This window comes from Ostrea edulis, chromosome 5, assembly GCF_947568905.1.
Source record: "Ostrea edulis chromosome 5, xbOstEdul1.1, whole genome shotgun sequence".
NCBI lineage: Eukaryota > Metazoa > Mollusca > Bivalvia > Ostreida > Ostreidae > Ostrea > Ostrea edulis.
The window spans coordinates 34,686,725-34,704,584 of NC_079168.1; the positions used below are offsets into that span (position 1 = coordinate 34,686,725).

Below are 17,860 nucleotides of genomic sequence, written 5' to 3' on the forward strand. Positions count from 1 at the left end.
AAGAAAATTGGAAACAGTTTTATTGGAAGCACTTTTCACTTGAGCCATGTTGAAGTCGGAACAAAAGAATGAGCTTGTTAAATTCTATTTTAGTGTTGCTGGCATACTAAATTTTGACTAAGAATTTCAAACAATTCAATTTCTCATTATCTGGGTTATACCTGGCCATATATCAAGACAATACAGGGGTCTAGTTTTTATGGGGTTGTAAACGGATATTATTTCTTGGAGTTGGGCCTTGAAAATTTTAAACCTCGATTTTCCACTTATATCAGTTTCTCATATATGGACATTTTGAAATGAAACTTTCGATTTAGATATGCAGTTAAGTTTGTATTTGGTTCTGGTTGGGTAATTTTTTTGAAAAATTCAAAACAGATTACTATAACAATAAGTCAAAACAATATGGAACTTCTGGGATGTGCTGGAGTGACCGATTATATTTGACATTTGTACACCATGGTCTTGTGGTAATGACCAATTGTAGGGCGAAGTTGACATCGATACAAATGGTCCGTAAAGAGCTATGCACCATCCTACGATGACGATCCAAGTGACTCTTTGTGCTTAATACCTGGGTGTAAATTAGATGGAAGGGAAAAGGTATATTTAGACGTGTGTCAAAGGATGCAAGAAGTGAAGTTTTGCCGATATCCTCAAGATACTCCCTAGATTTATTTCCCTTGCCAACTCGCATAATTTAATCAAATGCATTTTCCTATACAATGGTTCTAGTGATTATTTTCTTTCAAAGATAACATTTGAATGCAGAGATTTGATAGTAGTTGAAGTATTCCACGTTTGTTTACTTAGTTGTTATTGTAATCTGGAAGTGACATGCCCTACAAATTTCATTCAATGCGCAATAAAAGTCTGTGGATCCGTATCTCGAAAGTCTCGTATTCAGTCACTGCTTATTTTCTTGGTCATAGATTTTGAATTGAAATTTAAGGTACATGTATACCGTGAGATACTAACTCTTGGCAGAGTTATGGCCCGTGGGTTAAGGAAATGTTAATTCAGTTTCCATGAACATTTTGAACTGAAATTTGGGATTTGAACTTGGTTGCCAGCAGGTGCATTCATGTCGCTCCAACACATGTAGTTGTTTGATTGTTTTACGCCCCAGGTCCCATGAAGAACTCTCCACTCCAATGTTGTAATCTTTAAGTAAACTTGCATGTTGTCTGCTCAATTCACTTGATCATAATATTTCATTTGTGGTTGGTTGTGAGTAGAGTCAATCCACTCTGTCTACTTAATATTGAGCACCATTTGCTTGACGGACATCAAACTTGGTACACTGGTACATCCTAAGAACGTGAAGTACATGACCCCTATTTGAGGTCGCATTGTCAAAGGTCAAACTGGACACAGGAATATACTGCTTGTTCAATATTTTTGAGAACCCTTTGCTTGACAGACATCAAACTTTGTACACTGGTACATTCTAAGGAGTAGATTACTCCTATGGATTTTGAGGTCAAGGGTCAAACTGGACATGGGAAGATTGTTTTATGTCTCGTCAAGAATTTTTCACTCGCATTGAGACATCATCAGCTGTAGATGAAGTACCACAAATTCAGACCTATGCTTGGTGCTCGAGGCTGTAACAGTGAGGGTTCTTTATCATGCCAATACCTGGTGCAACACAGGACCTCTATTTTTAAGGTCATACCTGGAAGACCCGTCACTGATTCTTGCTTCTAAATGCCAAGTGTTTGGCAAAGGAGCAATCACTACCTATTTTAACATTGTAGGTTTGACGCAGCCATAACACTCACAACTTCCCGGTTATGAGGCGAACACTCTACCACTGAGCTACTGCAACTGGTCGACATGGAAAGATCCTGTCTGCTAAATGACACGGCTCATATCCAAAAGACCCCTGATTCTCTTCACTTCTAAATGCCAAGCATTTGACAAAGGAGAAATCACCACTTAATTTAACGTCTTAAGTTTGATGCAGCCATGGCACAAGTGGGACTCAAACTTACTGGTTATGAAGCGAACGCTCTACCACTGAGCTACTGCAACCGGTTGACATAGGAAGATACTGTCCACTCAGTATCTTGTGAGAACTCTCTGCTTGACATACATCAAACTTTAACACTGGTACATCCTAAGGAGTGGATGACTCCTATTGATGTTGTCACATGGTCAAGAGTTAAACTGGACATTGGAATATACTGTCCGTTCAATATCTTGAGAACCCTTTGCTTGATAGACTGTAAGACATCAAACTTGGTATATTTTAAGATGACCCCTATTGATTTTGAGGTCATTTGGTGAAGGGGCAAACTAGACATAGCAAGATACTGTCAATATCTTGAGAACCCTTTGCTTGTTGGACATCAAACTTAATACACTGGTACATCCTAAGGAATAGATGACCCCTATTGATTTTGAGGTCACATGGTCAAAGGTCATTCCACTCTGGATTATAGGAAGATATTTTACGCATAATATCTTGAGAACCCTTTGCTTGACGGACATCAAACTTGGTACATACTAAGGAGTAGATCACCCCTATTCATTTTGCATTCATATGGTCAAAGTTCAAACTGGACATAGTAATATTTTAAGAATCATTTGCTTGATTGACACCAAACTTGGTACACTGGTACATCATGAGGAATAGATGACCCCTATTAATTTTGAGGTCACATGTTCAAAGACCAAGGGTCAATCCACTCTGGACAAAGAAGATATTTTCCACCCAATATCTTGAATTGTTTTGGCACTACTATCAATTACATGATGCACGAGTATAAATCTTTTCAATTTTTTTTTCTATTGAAAATGATACGTTTAATGAAATTGTCATTTTGATGAAATTCAAAAAGCTCCCCAAATTCACGACAAAATAAAAATTTCAGTTGTTTTTGGATCCATGTGAAACCACCTCTCTATGTAACTGGATTTTGTTTACAAAAATGTAAATGACATCGGATTCAATATCTGAAATTTCTTGTTATCAAGAGTTGTTAGAGAATCATAATTATGTATCTGCACCTTGTCAGTTATAGTTTTTAATTAGACAATGAAGAAAATTCCGATTCATTCAGTAAAGGGTCAAGGTGGGATAACAAAAGAAAAAAGTTGAGCAATACAAAAAACTTGATCCATATTCGTTCGAAGTTTATGACGTTAGGCCAAACAAATGCAGTAAGTTGCCAACGGCAATTTTTGCTTTTATGCTCGGCACATGTACTTGAGATTAGTCAACACAGCAGGAATAATTATTGTCCTCAGAACAAAGTCTGCTACCTCGAGATATACATACAGTTCCCCTTGATTACATTTGTGTACAGGGAATTTGTAATTTGCGTTCACTTAATACTTTTTAGGTGAAGAATGATATACATTTTAATTGAACTTCTGAAGGAAAATATACAAATTTTTATACAAAATATAAAAAATGTTGAAAATGTGAAATTTAAAAAAAACGTAAAGGTGTGGTATGAGGTGGATTCAAACCATGACAAAAAGGAACCATTTTGTATATTTTTTTGGTGAATTTTGACCCCAGGGCTAGGATGTCCCTAAAAATTGTTTTTAAGATTGCAACCTCTCAAAGCAACCATATGGTATTTTAGAACTTAATTCTAGTTGATATAAATTTAAACAATAAAACGTCTTTCTTTGTTATGCGGGTTAAGCATATTTTCTGCAATGCTGGCTACCTTCACCAGATGAAACGACAAAAAAACCATTTTATTGTTTAAATAAAGCACATAATAAAAAAATCATCTTCGCATGAAACAAAGAATTTTCTTACCATATGCATCTTGGTGCAGTACATGTACATTCATGCTTTCTCTACACATCACTCTTTTAGCACAATGATGTGACAATCTAGTTATAGTTCTATGTAATGTGACAGATATTTTTAGAGCCCTGCCATATGGTGGACGCCCTATAGTTATTACTCTGTCATCACTTTCTATGGCACGTGATAAATTTAGTTTTCTTAAGAATATTTTCAAAAATTTTATTCATCATACTTGGATTAGGCAGAGAAAGACCCCACTTGATTTTCAGATTTATCGGCTTTGTCGTTACAGAGTTATGGGACTTAGAATTTTTTAACATTAATAAAATAATAGCACTTATTATGATACAAAATTACTTCTGATTACACAAGAAGACTTCAATAAATTTTGTAAGTAATACTCTGAGTAGGCAGAGGAAGACCATTCAATTTAAGTTTCCTTGGGAAGATCATCTGTCCATCTGTCTGTCCGGCACCATTGCAGGGCCTTTTCTGACTTGTACATTTTCAAGTCTAGTTTATGATGGAATGTTTAAGCATGTACTGGTATTTGCACGACTTGTTGTTTTCATCTTTTCCATATATCCCATCATCTTTACCGTGCAGTCATTCACAAAATATTTTTCAATAAACAAGAGAAATTGCAAGCTAACTACTTTTTATTCTTAATTTGTTTCTAACTTGTTTGATCATTTTTATCACCTGCTCTGAAATAGCATCTGGATTTCTATATAACATATGTCTGTCTGAACTGTTTATAACAATGTGTTTCGCCCTAGGATAATGTTTCGTCAGTAAATTCTGCTCTGACTTGGCCCATGCCTGAAAAAGAAACCACCATTCTTTAAATTCCAAATACTCAGAACCTATCAATACTGTTTTTCACAAATAGAATAATGTCATTTAAATTTCACACAGGACTTGTTCTGTCCAACTTGCACTAACTGAGAAATTACATTATATAAATGACTGCTATAATAATGAGTGGCCCAAAAGGCCACCTGCATTGTGAGCTCTAAAGATTAGGACAGAAATTTTGAGTCAACATGTGTGTCCAATGAATTTTTGATGTCAAAAAGTAACTCCCATAATCCTAAAAATGTCCTTATTGATCATATGAAGTTGACCTGAGATTATGAACTTATCATAGATTATCTCAATTTCATTATAGTTTTGTGATCCACCTGCATTATGCAGTGAGCCACATCTGGCCCAATATAAATTAAGTGAAATGTTATATCAATCATAGCTGGGGCATAATGATATATGTGACATAACAGAATTTTCATACTCTCTGATTGGTCCAGACGATCTTTTCTAGTGTTTACCTCAGAGTGAGTTCACCACAAAGTTATGTTTGTGAGGTTTATTAAGAACTTCTCTTGACCAACCATAGCTTTGCTAACATTTTTATCGACCAATCAAATTGAGTGTTTTACAGCATGTATCGATAAATCAAATTCAATGCCATTAATGGCTTCACCACACATCACTAATTATGGTCAAACCATTATCAATTGTGTAAAAATATGAGAATACATTTTATTACTGTTACAGTTTCTAAGTTTTGATATTGAAATAGGATCATTAAAATATGTATGGAACTCAAATAATTGAAGATGATCTTTAATTATTTGAAGATATCATTAATTCAATTATTGCGCACATAAATGAATTGATACACACATCAATTCAATTATTGCGAGCATCAATTCAATTGAAGATAGCAATAATTGATTTGATATGTGCATCTCAATAATTCAATCATTGCTCTAATCATTTCGATTGGTGTGTGCATCAATGTGGTGGAATTATGGCTCCCAAAATTTAATTTGGAGCTCAGTATAAATGATTTCGTGATCTCTTTAATTCAATGGAAGATATTGACAACGCTTTTATATAAGGAATTAATGTGCACATCAATTCTTTTGAAGAGAGCAATAATTCAATTAAAGAGATCGATCATTAATTCAGTTGTGGATATGTTGAATTGAAGATATCTTTAATTATATAGTTACTCTCTCTAAACTAAAGGAATGATTGCATGCATCAATTGAATTAATGATATATCATACGTTCAATTTTTATAGAGCTATAATTCAGTTATTACGCACATTAATTGAATTAATGCTCACTATAATATAATTATACTAAACATTCGTAGAGAAATTTTAAGTTGCCTAGCAAAGAATGGTTACTTAGTACCCAAAGCATTCTACATTAAAGAGTCGGTAGTAATTTTAAACAACATGTAATGCATCTGTACTTTACCTTGTTTAAATGGCCAGGCATTAATTCATCGTAGTAATTTCCACTTAGTACTGTGACAGACACATTGCTGGGAACTGCTTTTAACATCCTCATCGTCCTAAAACATTTACTGATGTAAATTAAGTCATTCTGATTGTCAAGGAATGCTCAGCTTCACGATAGTTTCAAAACCAGGTACCCCAGAGCTTTTTCCACATAATTTATAACAAGAGGCCCAAGGGCCTTATTGGTCACCTGAGTATTCAGTTAAAAGTATCACTAGAGCAAAAGGCTATGAAATCTATAATAATTTTTTTGCTTTGCATATCTAAGCTAAATTCTAATATTCAGCAGCAGTATAAAAAGCATAAATACCCCCAAAAGTGTCCATTTTCATGAAAGACTTTCCATAATATATATTGCATTAACACTAAAACTATGATTATTTTTGACCCACCCTAGAGTCAGAACCCTGGCTGGGGTGGCGAAATTCACAATTTTGGTACATCCCTTTCTGCTTTTCCTAAATGTGCATTTAGTTTTTTATACAATATTGGCAAAATTAAAGAAGTCTCTTAAATGATAGACATTTAATCACTATGACCATTTTGGCCCTACCTTGGTACCAAAGCCCTTAGCTCTGGGATCATGAAATTTACAATTTTGGTAGAGGCCTTCCTGCTCTACATGACTAAGCATTAATTTTTCTTACAAATCTGTAATTGTAGAGAAGATTTTCAAAAATTGGTCAATTGTTAGCAGTATTTGCCCCACCCATAGGTCCCCAGGGCTGCAGGAGTACTGCAATTTATATCTCCCTTGTCTCAAAAATGCTTCATACCAAATTTGAAAAGAATAGGTAGGGTGGTTATCAAGAAGTTAGAAATGTTAATTATTTTTATTTAGCCTGCGACAGATGACGCACAACGGTGGATGCAGACCAATAGCAATAGGTCACCTGAGTGACTCAGGTGACCTAACAAAAATATAGCTATCTTCACTATCCCAATTACAATTTCATTGAGAAAAAAAGAATATATTTCAAATCTTTTTTGAAAATCTAATTTTAAAATTTCCTTAATCCATAACCATCAAATACACTGTATCTTCTCAAAAAGGGTAAGCCCACCTAGATTACCAGCTAGCACTGTTTTACATATATTTACCTGATTTGTGAAAATGATTCATTAATGAAATGGTACTCATCAACCACGGAACTGAGGTGTTTGGGATGACAAAGTAGGTATTTCTGAAAAAGGACACATATAATAACATTACATAAACAAGATCACACAAAGCAGCAAATTGACCACTAAAGCATTCTAAACTATTTCCAAGGAAAGATACATGAACTGTAATAAATATAACATCTTTTGTTTAACAAGAGGCCCACAGGCCTTATCGGTCACCTAAGTATTAGCTAAAAGTATCGATCACTAGCCCCAAGGGCTAAAATCTAGAAAAAAATTCCTGTTCTGCATATGTAAGCTATATTCTAATATTCAGCAACAGTATAAAACAAAATGTGCTCTTAAAACTTGAATGCCCCTAAAAGTGCCTATACTGATGAAAGACTTTACATAATATATGTAACATTAACACGATATGAATAATTTGGACTCGCCCTAGAGTCAAAATCCTGGGGTTGCAAAATTCACAATTTCTGTACACCATTCCTGCTTTTCCTAAGTATGCATTTAGTTTTTATATTGTGTCCAAAAAATTAAAGTGGTCTTTCAAATGATAAAGACAACAATCAATATAATAATTTTGGTCCCACCCTAGAACCAAAATTCTTACTCCTGGGATCATGAAATTTACAATTATGGTAAAGAATAGCCTACTCCTCCTAAATATCAATTTAATATTAATAGCATTTATGAAGATATTATTTAAATGTTTTATACATTTACACTACCGTATATACATGCATGCCAAGTTTGGCCCCACTCTGGAGTCAGAACCTCTACCCCGGGATCATGAAATGTACATTTAAACTTTATGAAGCGCCAAATTATTATAAATCGAATAATTGGAGATATCTTTAATTATTTGAAGAATCATCAATTCATTTGATGCGTGCAACAATTCAGTTAAAAATCTCTTCAAATAATTAGATACATCTTCAATTATTTGAGTTTGTTAATTCGGTGTTCCATAAATCTTAGTTTCACACTATTTCAATGCAGTAATTGCTGCATTTCCATTCCTTTATCAGATCTATCAATAATAAAACTGGTGAAATTGACCACATAGTACAGTACTACCTGTATATACATGTAATAGAATCTCAAGTCCTGGATAGATATGGTGGTGAGTATCGGCATTATAAAAAGTCATGTTTTTGTCATCATTCAAATCCTAGGTACAGATTATATGGTACATTGAGTGTTTAAAAGTACATTGAGTTTATATATATTGTGAACTTTGAACCTGTCTGTTGGTAACGTCCTCGGGTAGATTAGTGCCTGTCAGAGGCTGATTCATCAGTCCTACAAGTAATGCCAATCGAACCAAACCAAGCGCTGCACCAAGCTGTAAGCTCTGGAAATTTGGAATCAAATTTCTGAACCTGAAGATGAAAAAACTAATTGAAAGCATGTATTCACATAACAGTTACATGCAACTGAATTACAACAGAATTAGATGGAAAAAGTAAAGATAAAAGCTCACCACAAATTTAAAATTATGGTAATTAGATCTAGCTAGAAATCAAGTGCATTTACCATAAAAACATTCTACTTAATGATACAGTGAAAATTCATCTTCCATGCTCACTACATGAACAATGAAGCTTGTCTTATTCAGATAAGTTTGGTACCCCCAAATACTAAATTGATTACAAAGTCTGGTGATGAAATGTGTGTTCAACTTACACAACATTTTGAATTGCATGACATCTGAAATAAACAAATTGGACTGTATTGCACTTACCAATGCGCTTCCCATGAACCTGAGTCTTGTTCAAACAGATCATCCGACAAAGGGTTAATCAGCAACATCCCCGCAACCTGGCTGCAACAATTTAAACATCAGTTAGAATACACTTTCTGGAGCCATTGTTTTACAGAGGAATAATATTACTGTCACAATATCTAACAAGAGTACTGGAAACAGTACATAATACACCTGTCACATGCTTATTAAGGGTGTTTAAGCCATGAGTTGTAGAACTTTACTGAAGGTAGTATTAGCCATCATCAAGTTGCAAAATACTTTCTCTTGCATCATAAAGGTATTAGCATAAAAACCATGACAAGAGGTATATTGACAAACCAAGAGTTTTTCCTGAAATTGACAAAGTTCAACAACCCGTAATTTTTTCAAACCCTCAATGAATATTAGAAAATTGTTGGGAATCAAAATCCTTGCAATATGCACATCTTAAAGTTGTTTACAAAGGCCTTAGCTCAAAAATTGACAGTAGCTAAATGGTCGAAACATGTATTCACTTTGTAATACTTCCTCAAAACTGAATAAGTTCAATAATCTGTCATTAATGTTTGTCATATGCACATCAGTACCCATACAAAAATTCTGTATATAGGAAAGTCCTCATTTGAAAACTGTGGGAGGAATTAAGACAAATCATGAACTCTCTATGTAATATTTCCTAAAAACTGAAGGTCCTCACTTGAAACTAGCCATACAAATCATGTGTACCTGCCATATAACATTAAATTTCAAATAAAGGGGAAAAACTCCTGCAAGAGAGGTCAAAATGGATTAAAATTGCAACATGATCTTTAGAGTGGCCCACAAAGCAGTTATACAGTAAGTTTCAGCTTGATATGTGACAGAGAAATGAAAATAGAAAAAGAAAATCCCAAACAGATGAATGGAAGGACATACAGACATTGCTCTCCTGTCTAAAGACAGGTGTGTGTATAAAAAGTAAGTACATCCTGAATACATCAGTAATATATCTCTTGTCCATTTAAATATTGTTACCAACTGGTGAGCTGAATGGATGAAAGTGTTAAGTTTTCTAACCAAAGATCATGGTTCAAGTCCCACTGAGGTTTTAATATATAATTTTAAATTGTTTTACAATAAATTTGCAATTTTCTATGAAATTGGGTAAATTCTAAATTTGTCCTATCCATTAGATCATTTTACATGTCTTATACATTCCATTCATCATAATTTTCTTATGTGTGTTAAACCACCACAAACCAAAATGCAGCTTCACATTTTGTGATAATCATATTCAGAATGCTTCACTGTATTTTTAATGACCAAAGTGTTCTCTTCATAGAAATGAGCTATTAATGGAAACTAACACCATGGAATCAAAATATCTATGGTAGTGGCTTAATGTGATGTGCACAAATATGTGAAAAAGCTAAAAGCCTCAGTTTTTACAAATTGTTAGAACCTGTATTGCATTTACCATTTTTCTTTGACTATCCCTGTGTTTCTCTTTCTTTACTCTCTCTTCTTCTCATACATAATTTGTCTATACTTTTAAAGCTTACATTCATACACAGTACAGCCAGTTCAATCATGCATTCTGCAATCAAGTCATCTTCACAAGCCAATGGTTTTGGTCCACTTCGCTCTGGCTGCAGATCTGTAAGCTCTCTGGGAAAATACTGGGACAACCAGGTCTGTGCTTTATAACCTCCAGGCCAGGTTTGTCCCAATATTTTCCCAGAGAGCTACAGATCTGCAGTTAACTGAGCCGCTCTTGTGAAGACACAATCAAGAACACTTCAGGATTTAATCAAAATCATTTGTACCATTATACAAAGTGTTAGTCTAAATAATCATTTACATGAAGAGATAATTCCCAATACCTACTTTTCAAACATTTGAGTGTAAAATTGTGCGACCAGGGCCCCTAACTCTGCTCCCACTAATATAATGGGTTGAGGTTCTTGACTGCTTGTCGTTATCAATTTGTTCAAGTCATCTGCCATTCTGTAACAGAATTCACACAGAGTATACAAATAGGGTAACAGTACTTGATATGCAGAACTTATCAAAAGTATGACATGCATAATTTCAAAAAATTTCATTTTATTTCATGATAAAGAGTAGCATTCAAAACTGTAGATAGAGACAAATCTACTTTAATTATGAGGAGTTCCTATGGAAATTCAGAAACAAATAATATTTCAGTGGTGCCGAAATTACCATTATAATAAAATTCAAAGAAGCAGGTACAGTTTTGAAAGTCATATGGCCCAAAAAATTGAGGATTTCAGAAGGGAGTCCCAAAATCTGGCATTCAAATAAGGAATCTATAAGCAAACCCAAACTATGTTTAACTTGATCCAAAATTGCTTCGTGTTATATGACAGGAGCATGAAGTTAAATAATTGGCATAAAATTACCAAAATCAACGAAAAAATTCATAAATTCAGGGGGTTTTCCTTTCAGAAAACATACAGCCCATGCGTTGAACAAATTCATATTCAAAAAGCAATAATCTGGATGAAATGTAACAGTTATTAAGCTCTTTTTGAAAAAAAAAAGACGGGAAAAGTCTTATTCATGACGTAATAATGCTATCAAATAAGCAATAACTTTGATTAAAGTTGAGATGGCATACTTGGCATATATTAAGTCAACCTAGTTAAAACACAGATCAAGCTTAATTCAAGGCACTTTTAAAACAGAGAAATTTTTTGGGCCTTTTAATGTACACAATCATACCTTGTTCTTTATGAAATATAAAAGAAATTCACTGTTTAACATGTCATATGAAAACAGCTAAACTCATGGACAGAAATGAATTGGTCATCACTCTCACTAGTCATACTATGTATATTCCATTCCTACACGATCCCCTCCTTTAATATAGCAGACACCATTACATTACAAGTGTGCATAATGGGGTCAAGTCAGCACTGAGAAGTTAGGAAACTAAACCGTCATAAACAGAACATTTCTATTACTGTATATAAATATATTAAATACCAAAATGAAGGATATCAAAGAAAAAATTCGCTATCAGTGCAAGGTAAGCACCAAAGAAATTAATTATACATTATGAGGGTTTAGGTTGTTCATTTGCTAAGATTGTTATATGTTGGAAGTGGAACATTACAAATGATCAGGGCAACAAAATTTAACCTATAGAAATGATTAATTTTCTGACTCAAACTTTCATGTATAGAAATATTTTTGTACTACAGAGTATGAAGTATATCTCCCTGACAGAATTTAGTGACTATCAGTAAGAACTGCCATCAGCAAGTCTCCTAAAACTAGTTAAAAAGCATTTTCAGAATTTATCCTCATAAGAATACCCCCATATTCCTAATTCACATGCAAGAATTTTTCATTCAGTGAATTGAATTATTCCTGGTCTTTCAAAAAAAAAAAAAATTTTTAGTATACGAAATTTGTCAATTATATATGAATGAATTTGTTATAAACATATACCACAATAAATTAATTGTTTTCATTGTTAATGAAGTCACCTCTCGACTGTGAATGGCTGCCACTTGTTCCTGATGTTACTCTTGGCATCTTCCCCATCTGTGTGAGAGTAGTTCTGTGGACACAGAGAAAGATAATCAGATCTCTCTGTAGTGGAAGCAGTGGAAATGTTTTTTTATTATATGTGTTTTTAAAATAAGATGGTATACCTTCACTGGGCGGTCGCTGAAACCAAGCCCTGCTCTGTCATACACACAGACCTGTCAATCAAATTCAACCTCATTGAAATTTTGTGGGTTTTTAGAGTGTGGATGGATCCACTTTGTCTCTTGGTTTTCCACCAAAAATTTTCACGTGTAAATTTTACAATGGCTGAATATGGCATAAATATCATAAAGGTACTTTGATAAAACCCGGGGCTTTAACATCTCAATACGCCAGTTTTGAGATACGTCTGAGTTATTTCCCTTTGGAGAACTCTCGTATATAGTGAGGCATGAAACAATTTGTTTACACGTGGGAATGGGACAAATATTCATCACTGTGTAAGTGAAAGTACTCGGTAAATCTCTCATACGCTGTTTGATCACCCAAATTCGACTGATACACACACTAAGTAAGTTTTAAGTATTTAGGGAATAATTTTAAAATACATAGAATTCTTATCCTATCATGTTATTTCGTTGGTCATAAGTACCATATCTAAGATATTACTTGCAAATATGACATTGTTTATATGTTTCCACTTTAGGGAAACATTTCTTTCGATAGTATTTTGTATTTCCCACATTTACATATTAAAAAAGAGCTGCCTTTAATAAATTTCATTGTCTTCCTCGTTGACTGTAGGTACACTCTGTCCCACTTGGTCATTCAAAGTCCCACTAAATGCACCTCCTACACAGATGAATTCGTATCTCGAAACTGATGTATTAGAATTTGGACTTACATATATGGATGATGCAAATTGACCTGTGCAATCACTTACCCTAGAGACTTTTGCTATGCTTGGCCAAACTAACTCCCAGACATCTGAGGTCATACCAGTGGGGGCATCCAATATAACTGAAAAATCCAAGTCTTAAACTCAAGCCTAAAGTTCATACTCTAATGGATTTCATCTTGACCAACAAATTGATGCATGTATAATATGCATTATTTTCATTATACTTATATAGAGTTTCTTTTTACAGGAATTAAAGAGTTACTGTGGATTCCTTATTTTACGCGAGTACTCAATATCACGAAATGGCTTGTAGAACATGAATTCACAAGTGGTTTGTTGATCAAGAATTTTTATATGTTCTTTCACAATATAAGATCTAGAGATTGTTTTTATGAAAAACAAATGTCTCCCCAGCTCTCCAAAATGGAAGTGCTCCAAATTAAACCTCCTCCCCTTAATGTGCTGCATGGTATGGAGGAGAAAGTATGAGCAGGAACATAAACATTGTGAACTCCAATAAGCCATATAGGAGAAGTGTTTGCAAACTTTTTTTACATCCTCCACCTCTCTTAGATTCACTATAACCTTTAGGAAAAGAACTGGTTCCTCCTGTCCTGAGAATATGCACATCTACATATGGCAATGAAGCATTGTACAAAGTTTCAAGTCTATCAGATAAGCCATATTGGACGAGATTCGGAGAAGCGTTCAAAGATTTTGTGACATACAGACAAACAGACAGAAAGTACGGAAACAATATGTCTCCCTCCCCTGGAAGTTTTACAGTAATCATTCCAATGTTTAACCTGTTTGTGGTCATCTGATCACTGAATATCTTGCAGTGGAGTTGTGTTTGCCTCATGTTATTTCACTAAAAGTACTTTCCTATTGCTTTGTTCTGGTTGTGTGATTCATGCAGTTCCTGTAATTTGTATTTCATAAAATCATCACTAATTTCTGTTGTCACATTAGGATTGGTCATCTGATGTCATGGTCGTATCTATAAACATTTGTCCCTTTTCGAATGTCTTCATTTAAATTTAGACGTGTATAAATTCAATACCAGAACATTCATCAATGTGGAAAATTACTTCTAAAATACACTTAATCATATCTATTTGAAAATTCCCTGAAAATTTAGTGAAGGGTCCAACTCTGACAATCTAGCAAGTGACCGTTAAATGGTAGAAATATTGTAATGTATTATTGTATTGTAATATTTTGAGATAACTGGGCCTGTGGCCCACTAAAATAAAACCTTAAAAGAATTCTCAAAAAAGAAAACATCTAAACTTGATGAGACATAAAACAATCAACCAACCAAAGGGTTGAAACTTTTAAACCAGTGTTGTTTATTTTCCCGTATTTTTACTTGACTAGATCACTACATCACAACCAGATTCAAATTGATTCACTCCCAGATCTGGTTCCTTTACCTGAAGTTAAAACTGAATAAACACTCACAGCAGTGAAAACACTACAATACCAAAACAATTCTTAATCATTTAGTTGGACTAAATTTAACTTCGTTAGATCCACACATGAACTTTACAGATCACTGAGCCGTGGATCCATGTGGATGTTATCAAACAAATTCTGATGTGACAATTAATTCAAATCTGTACAAAAGTTTAGCGAGTAAAATTTTAAGTACATGCTTACCTGTGGGAGGGCCTTTTCCATGGCACATTTTCAATAATTTTTGTCCCCATGCAACATCATATAGTTGTCCTGCAATATCCACAAGGTCATGATATATACTTCTCAGTTCTTTACATAAAAATAAGGAATAATATATATCAAGAGCTCCACAAGGTGGGGCATATCCCCTCGCAATGAGTATCTACAAGCTTTTTCTATTAAGTCCAATCAGAATGAAAAGGATTTTTCCTCTCTTGATAACAAAGCTACATGTGAAGTATGAAATCAAAGGAGCAAAAGATGTGGCCTGCAGAGTGTCTACAAGCTTTTTCTATGAAGTCACATGGTGAACTTGACCTTTGGATCTTGAAAATAAAACTATATGTGAAGTATCAAATCAATGGAGCCAAAAATGTGGCTTTTAGAGTGTCTACAAGCTTCTTCTATGAAGTCCTGTAGTGACCTTAACCTTTTGACCCTAAAATGGAGTGGCTTCTTCCCTCTTGATAACAAAGCTACATGCAAAGTATGACATTAATGGAACAAAAATGTGGCCTGCGGAGTGTCTACAAGCTCAGTGTTATACAAGCACTCACACTGACATACTCACCCACATACAAGATGGTCTGTTACTATATCCCTTCTCACAATGAATTATTATGTGGGGATGATAAACCAGATCAGGAATTGAACCTAGGATCTCTACATCTCTGGTCAGGTGGACTATTGACTAAGATATCTAGTTACCAGCAACCAAACTTGCTGTCTGACCACTACACTCTTCTCCTGAGGGGTCCTCATTAATTTACGGTACATATACTATAAGGGACTGGGTACTACTGAAAACCATTGATAACATGGAAACTTCAATGAACCGATGAAATCTTGGATATCAACTCACAGTGCATTACTGTAACAATGGATCTTGACAATGAATTATCTTGATGACAAAAAAACCCAAAAAACCACCATTTAAAAAGCACACAGTAAATTCATTTTCAGAAAGATGAAATGAAAATACAGTCAAACCTCGTTATCTTGAACTTGATGGGATCAAGAATATAATCAAGATATCCGAGGATTTGAAATATCGAGGGTAAAATACTTAAAGAATAAGTGGTTGGGACTTCCTAATCACTTCGACATATCCTTGGTGTTCGAGGTATCATTGTTCGATATAACAAAGTTCAACTGTACTGTTAACAGTATACAGATACAAAATACTAACAAATGAAAAGCAAATGACATGCTGTAACTCACCATGACTAGGTTTGAGTTCTGAGGCCTCTTTCTGTAATGCTGCATAGTTCAGGAATGGTGGAACCAGTGTAATGATGATCAGAATTTGTACAGCTTTCAGAAGACGTTTACCGAAGGTCACTCCGCCTCCACTGTCAGATGACTGCTCACCTCTAGACTGAATAAAAATCTCCAGTGTGTGAAAATTTTCTGTTATAAACAATTTCTATAGACCTGACTGATTTACTATACACTATAACAACAAAGTATTATAACATATGTAGGTCTTTGTTTTTATTAATATTTCACTGCTTTCATAACTTGAGACAGATTTATTACTGGTATGCTGATGCATAGATCATTTAATGTACAAATCTATTTATTCTTCGGTGATATTTTCTATTAAAGCCTTAGAATTTGTATATTAAGTACATGCAGTGGACACAAATAATAGAACTACAGAATGACAAAAAATGTGATAACTGTCTTGAAGACTGCATTAATTCAATCTATACATAAATGAAAGGTGAAGATAATGAACAGTGATCAATCTCATAACTCCTAGAAGCAATACAAAATAGATAGTTGGGCAAACACGGACCCCTAGACACACCAGAGGTGGGATCAGGTGCTTAGGAGGAGTAAGCAGACCCCTGTCGACCGGTCACACCTGCCATGAGCCTTATATCTTGATCAGGTAAACGGAGTTATCCATAGTCAAAATCAGTGTGCAAAGAATGGCCTAACAATCAACTATGAAACACCTGTCTTAAACTATTCATCTAGCTATAGACTTGGCTCTAAATGTCGGCCTATACAGTTAATTGTACTATATTAGTGTACATCAATAATGATCGAGAAACAGTATTACCAAAAGTATAATTTGCAGTATATTTCCTTCATTATTCAATGCTTCTTCAGCCAAAACTTTAAATAAGGAAGGAAGAAAACGCAAGACCACACTGGTATTTGAACCTAGGTCCCCTGAATCTTTAGTCAGGTGCTGCACCAACGTATCTATCTGACCAATGGAGAGTGAACAATTAGGCTGACTGCCTGACTAATGTATACACCCCTGTCCTTTGCTCAAAAGACACATATAACCCAGGATCTTTATCCAGTGGCAGGTATTTTCACTTGTCACCTATCGACAGCCTCAATATCCCTGAGTTGTCAAACTTGTGTGCCAGACAGCTTGATGTAGCACCTGATAGATTCAGTGCAACCAGATTACAATTTACAACTTTTGTTATGACCATGGAAATATTTTCAAATTACGCCTTTTAAAATTAATTTCTTTTAGTTTTGTGCATATCATACAACGTAATAAGAAATGTCTTCTAGCTACATGTTTGTAATCATGTACTGTAGTGCACCCCTCCCCCTTACAAAATTTCATGCATAATTTTACCTTAACCGAATACTCCTCTTTTTGAACTGATCCACTCCCATGGTCAGAAACTGCTTTAGGTTTCGCGATCGTTCGTTTTCTCATGGTGCAAACACAAACGCGATATCTTGCACAAAAAGGTAAACAGTTTGTACACGTGGTGAGAAATTTCCGGTTCAGTAGCTTCTAAAAATAGATAAGACTTTTGTTTATACAATTTGGATCGCTA

At 34.6% G+C, this 17,860-nt stretch overlaps 1 protein-coding gene across 1 annotated transcript; it reads right to left on the reverse strand.

The window, feature by feature from the left end:
* Positions 1 to 4,416: 4,416 nt before the first annotated feature.
* On the reverse strand, positions 4,417 to 17,813 carry LOC125652243 (uncharacterized). The gene is made up of 12 exons (XM_048881284.2): positions 17,653 to 17,813; positions 16,263 to 16,419; positions 15,024 to 15,092; positions 13,404 to 13,480; positions 12,625 to 12,675; positions 12,457 to 12,530; positions 10,829 to 10,948; positions 8,960 to 9,040; positions 8,459 to 8,597; positions 7,192 to 7,274; positions 6,047 to 6,143; positions 4,417 to 4,597 (listed from the first exon to the last, which is right to left on the reverse strand). Exons 1-12 carry the CDS (start codon positions 17,734 to 17,736, stop codon positions 4,424 to 4,426), a joined length of 1,206 nt encoding a protein of 401 aa, XP_048737241.2. The 5' UTR covers positions 17,737 to 17,813; the 3' UTR covers positions 4,417 to 4,423.
* Positions 17,814 to 17,860: the final 47 nt, after the last annotated feature.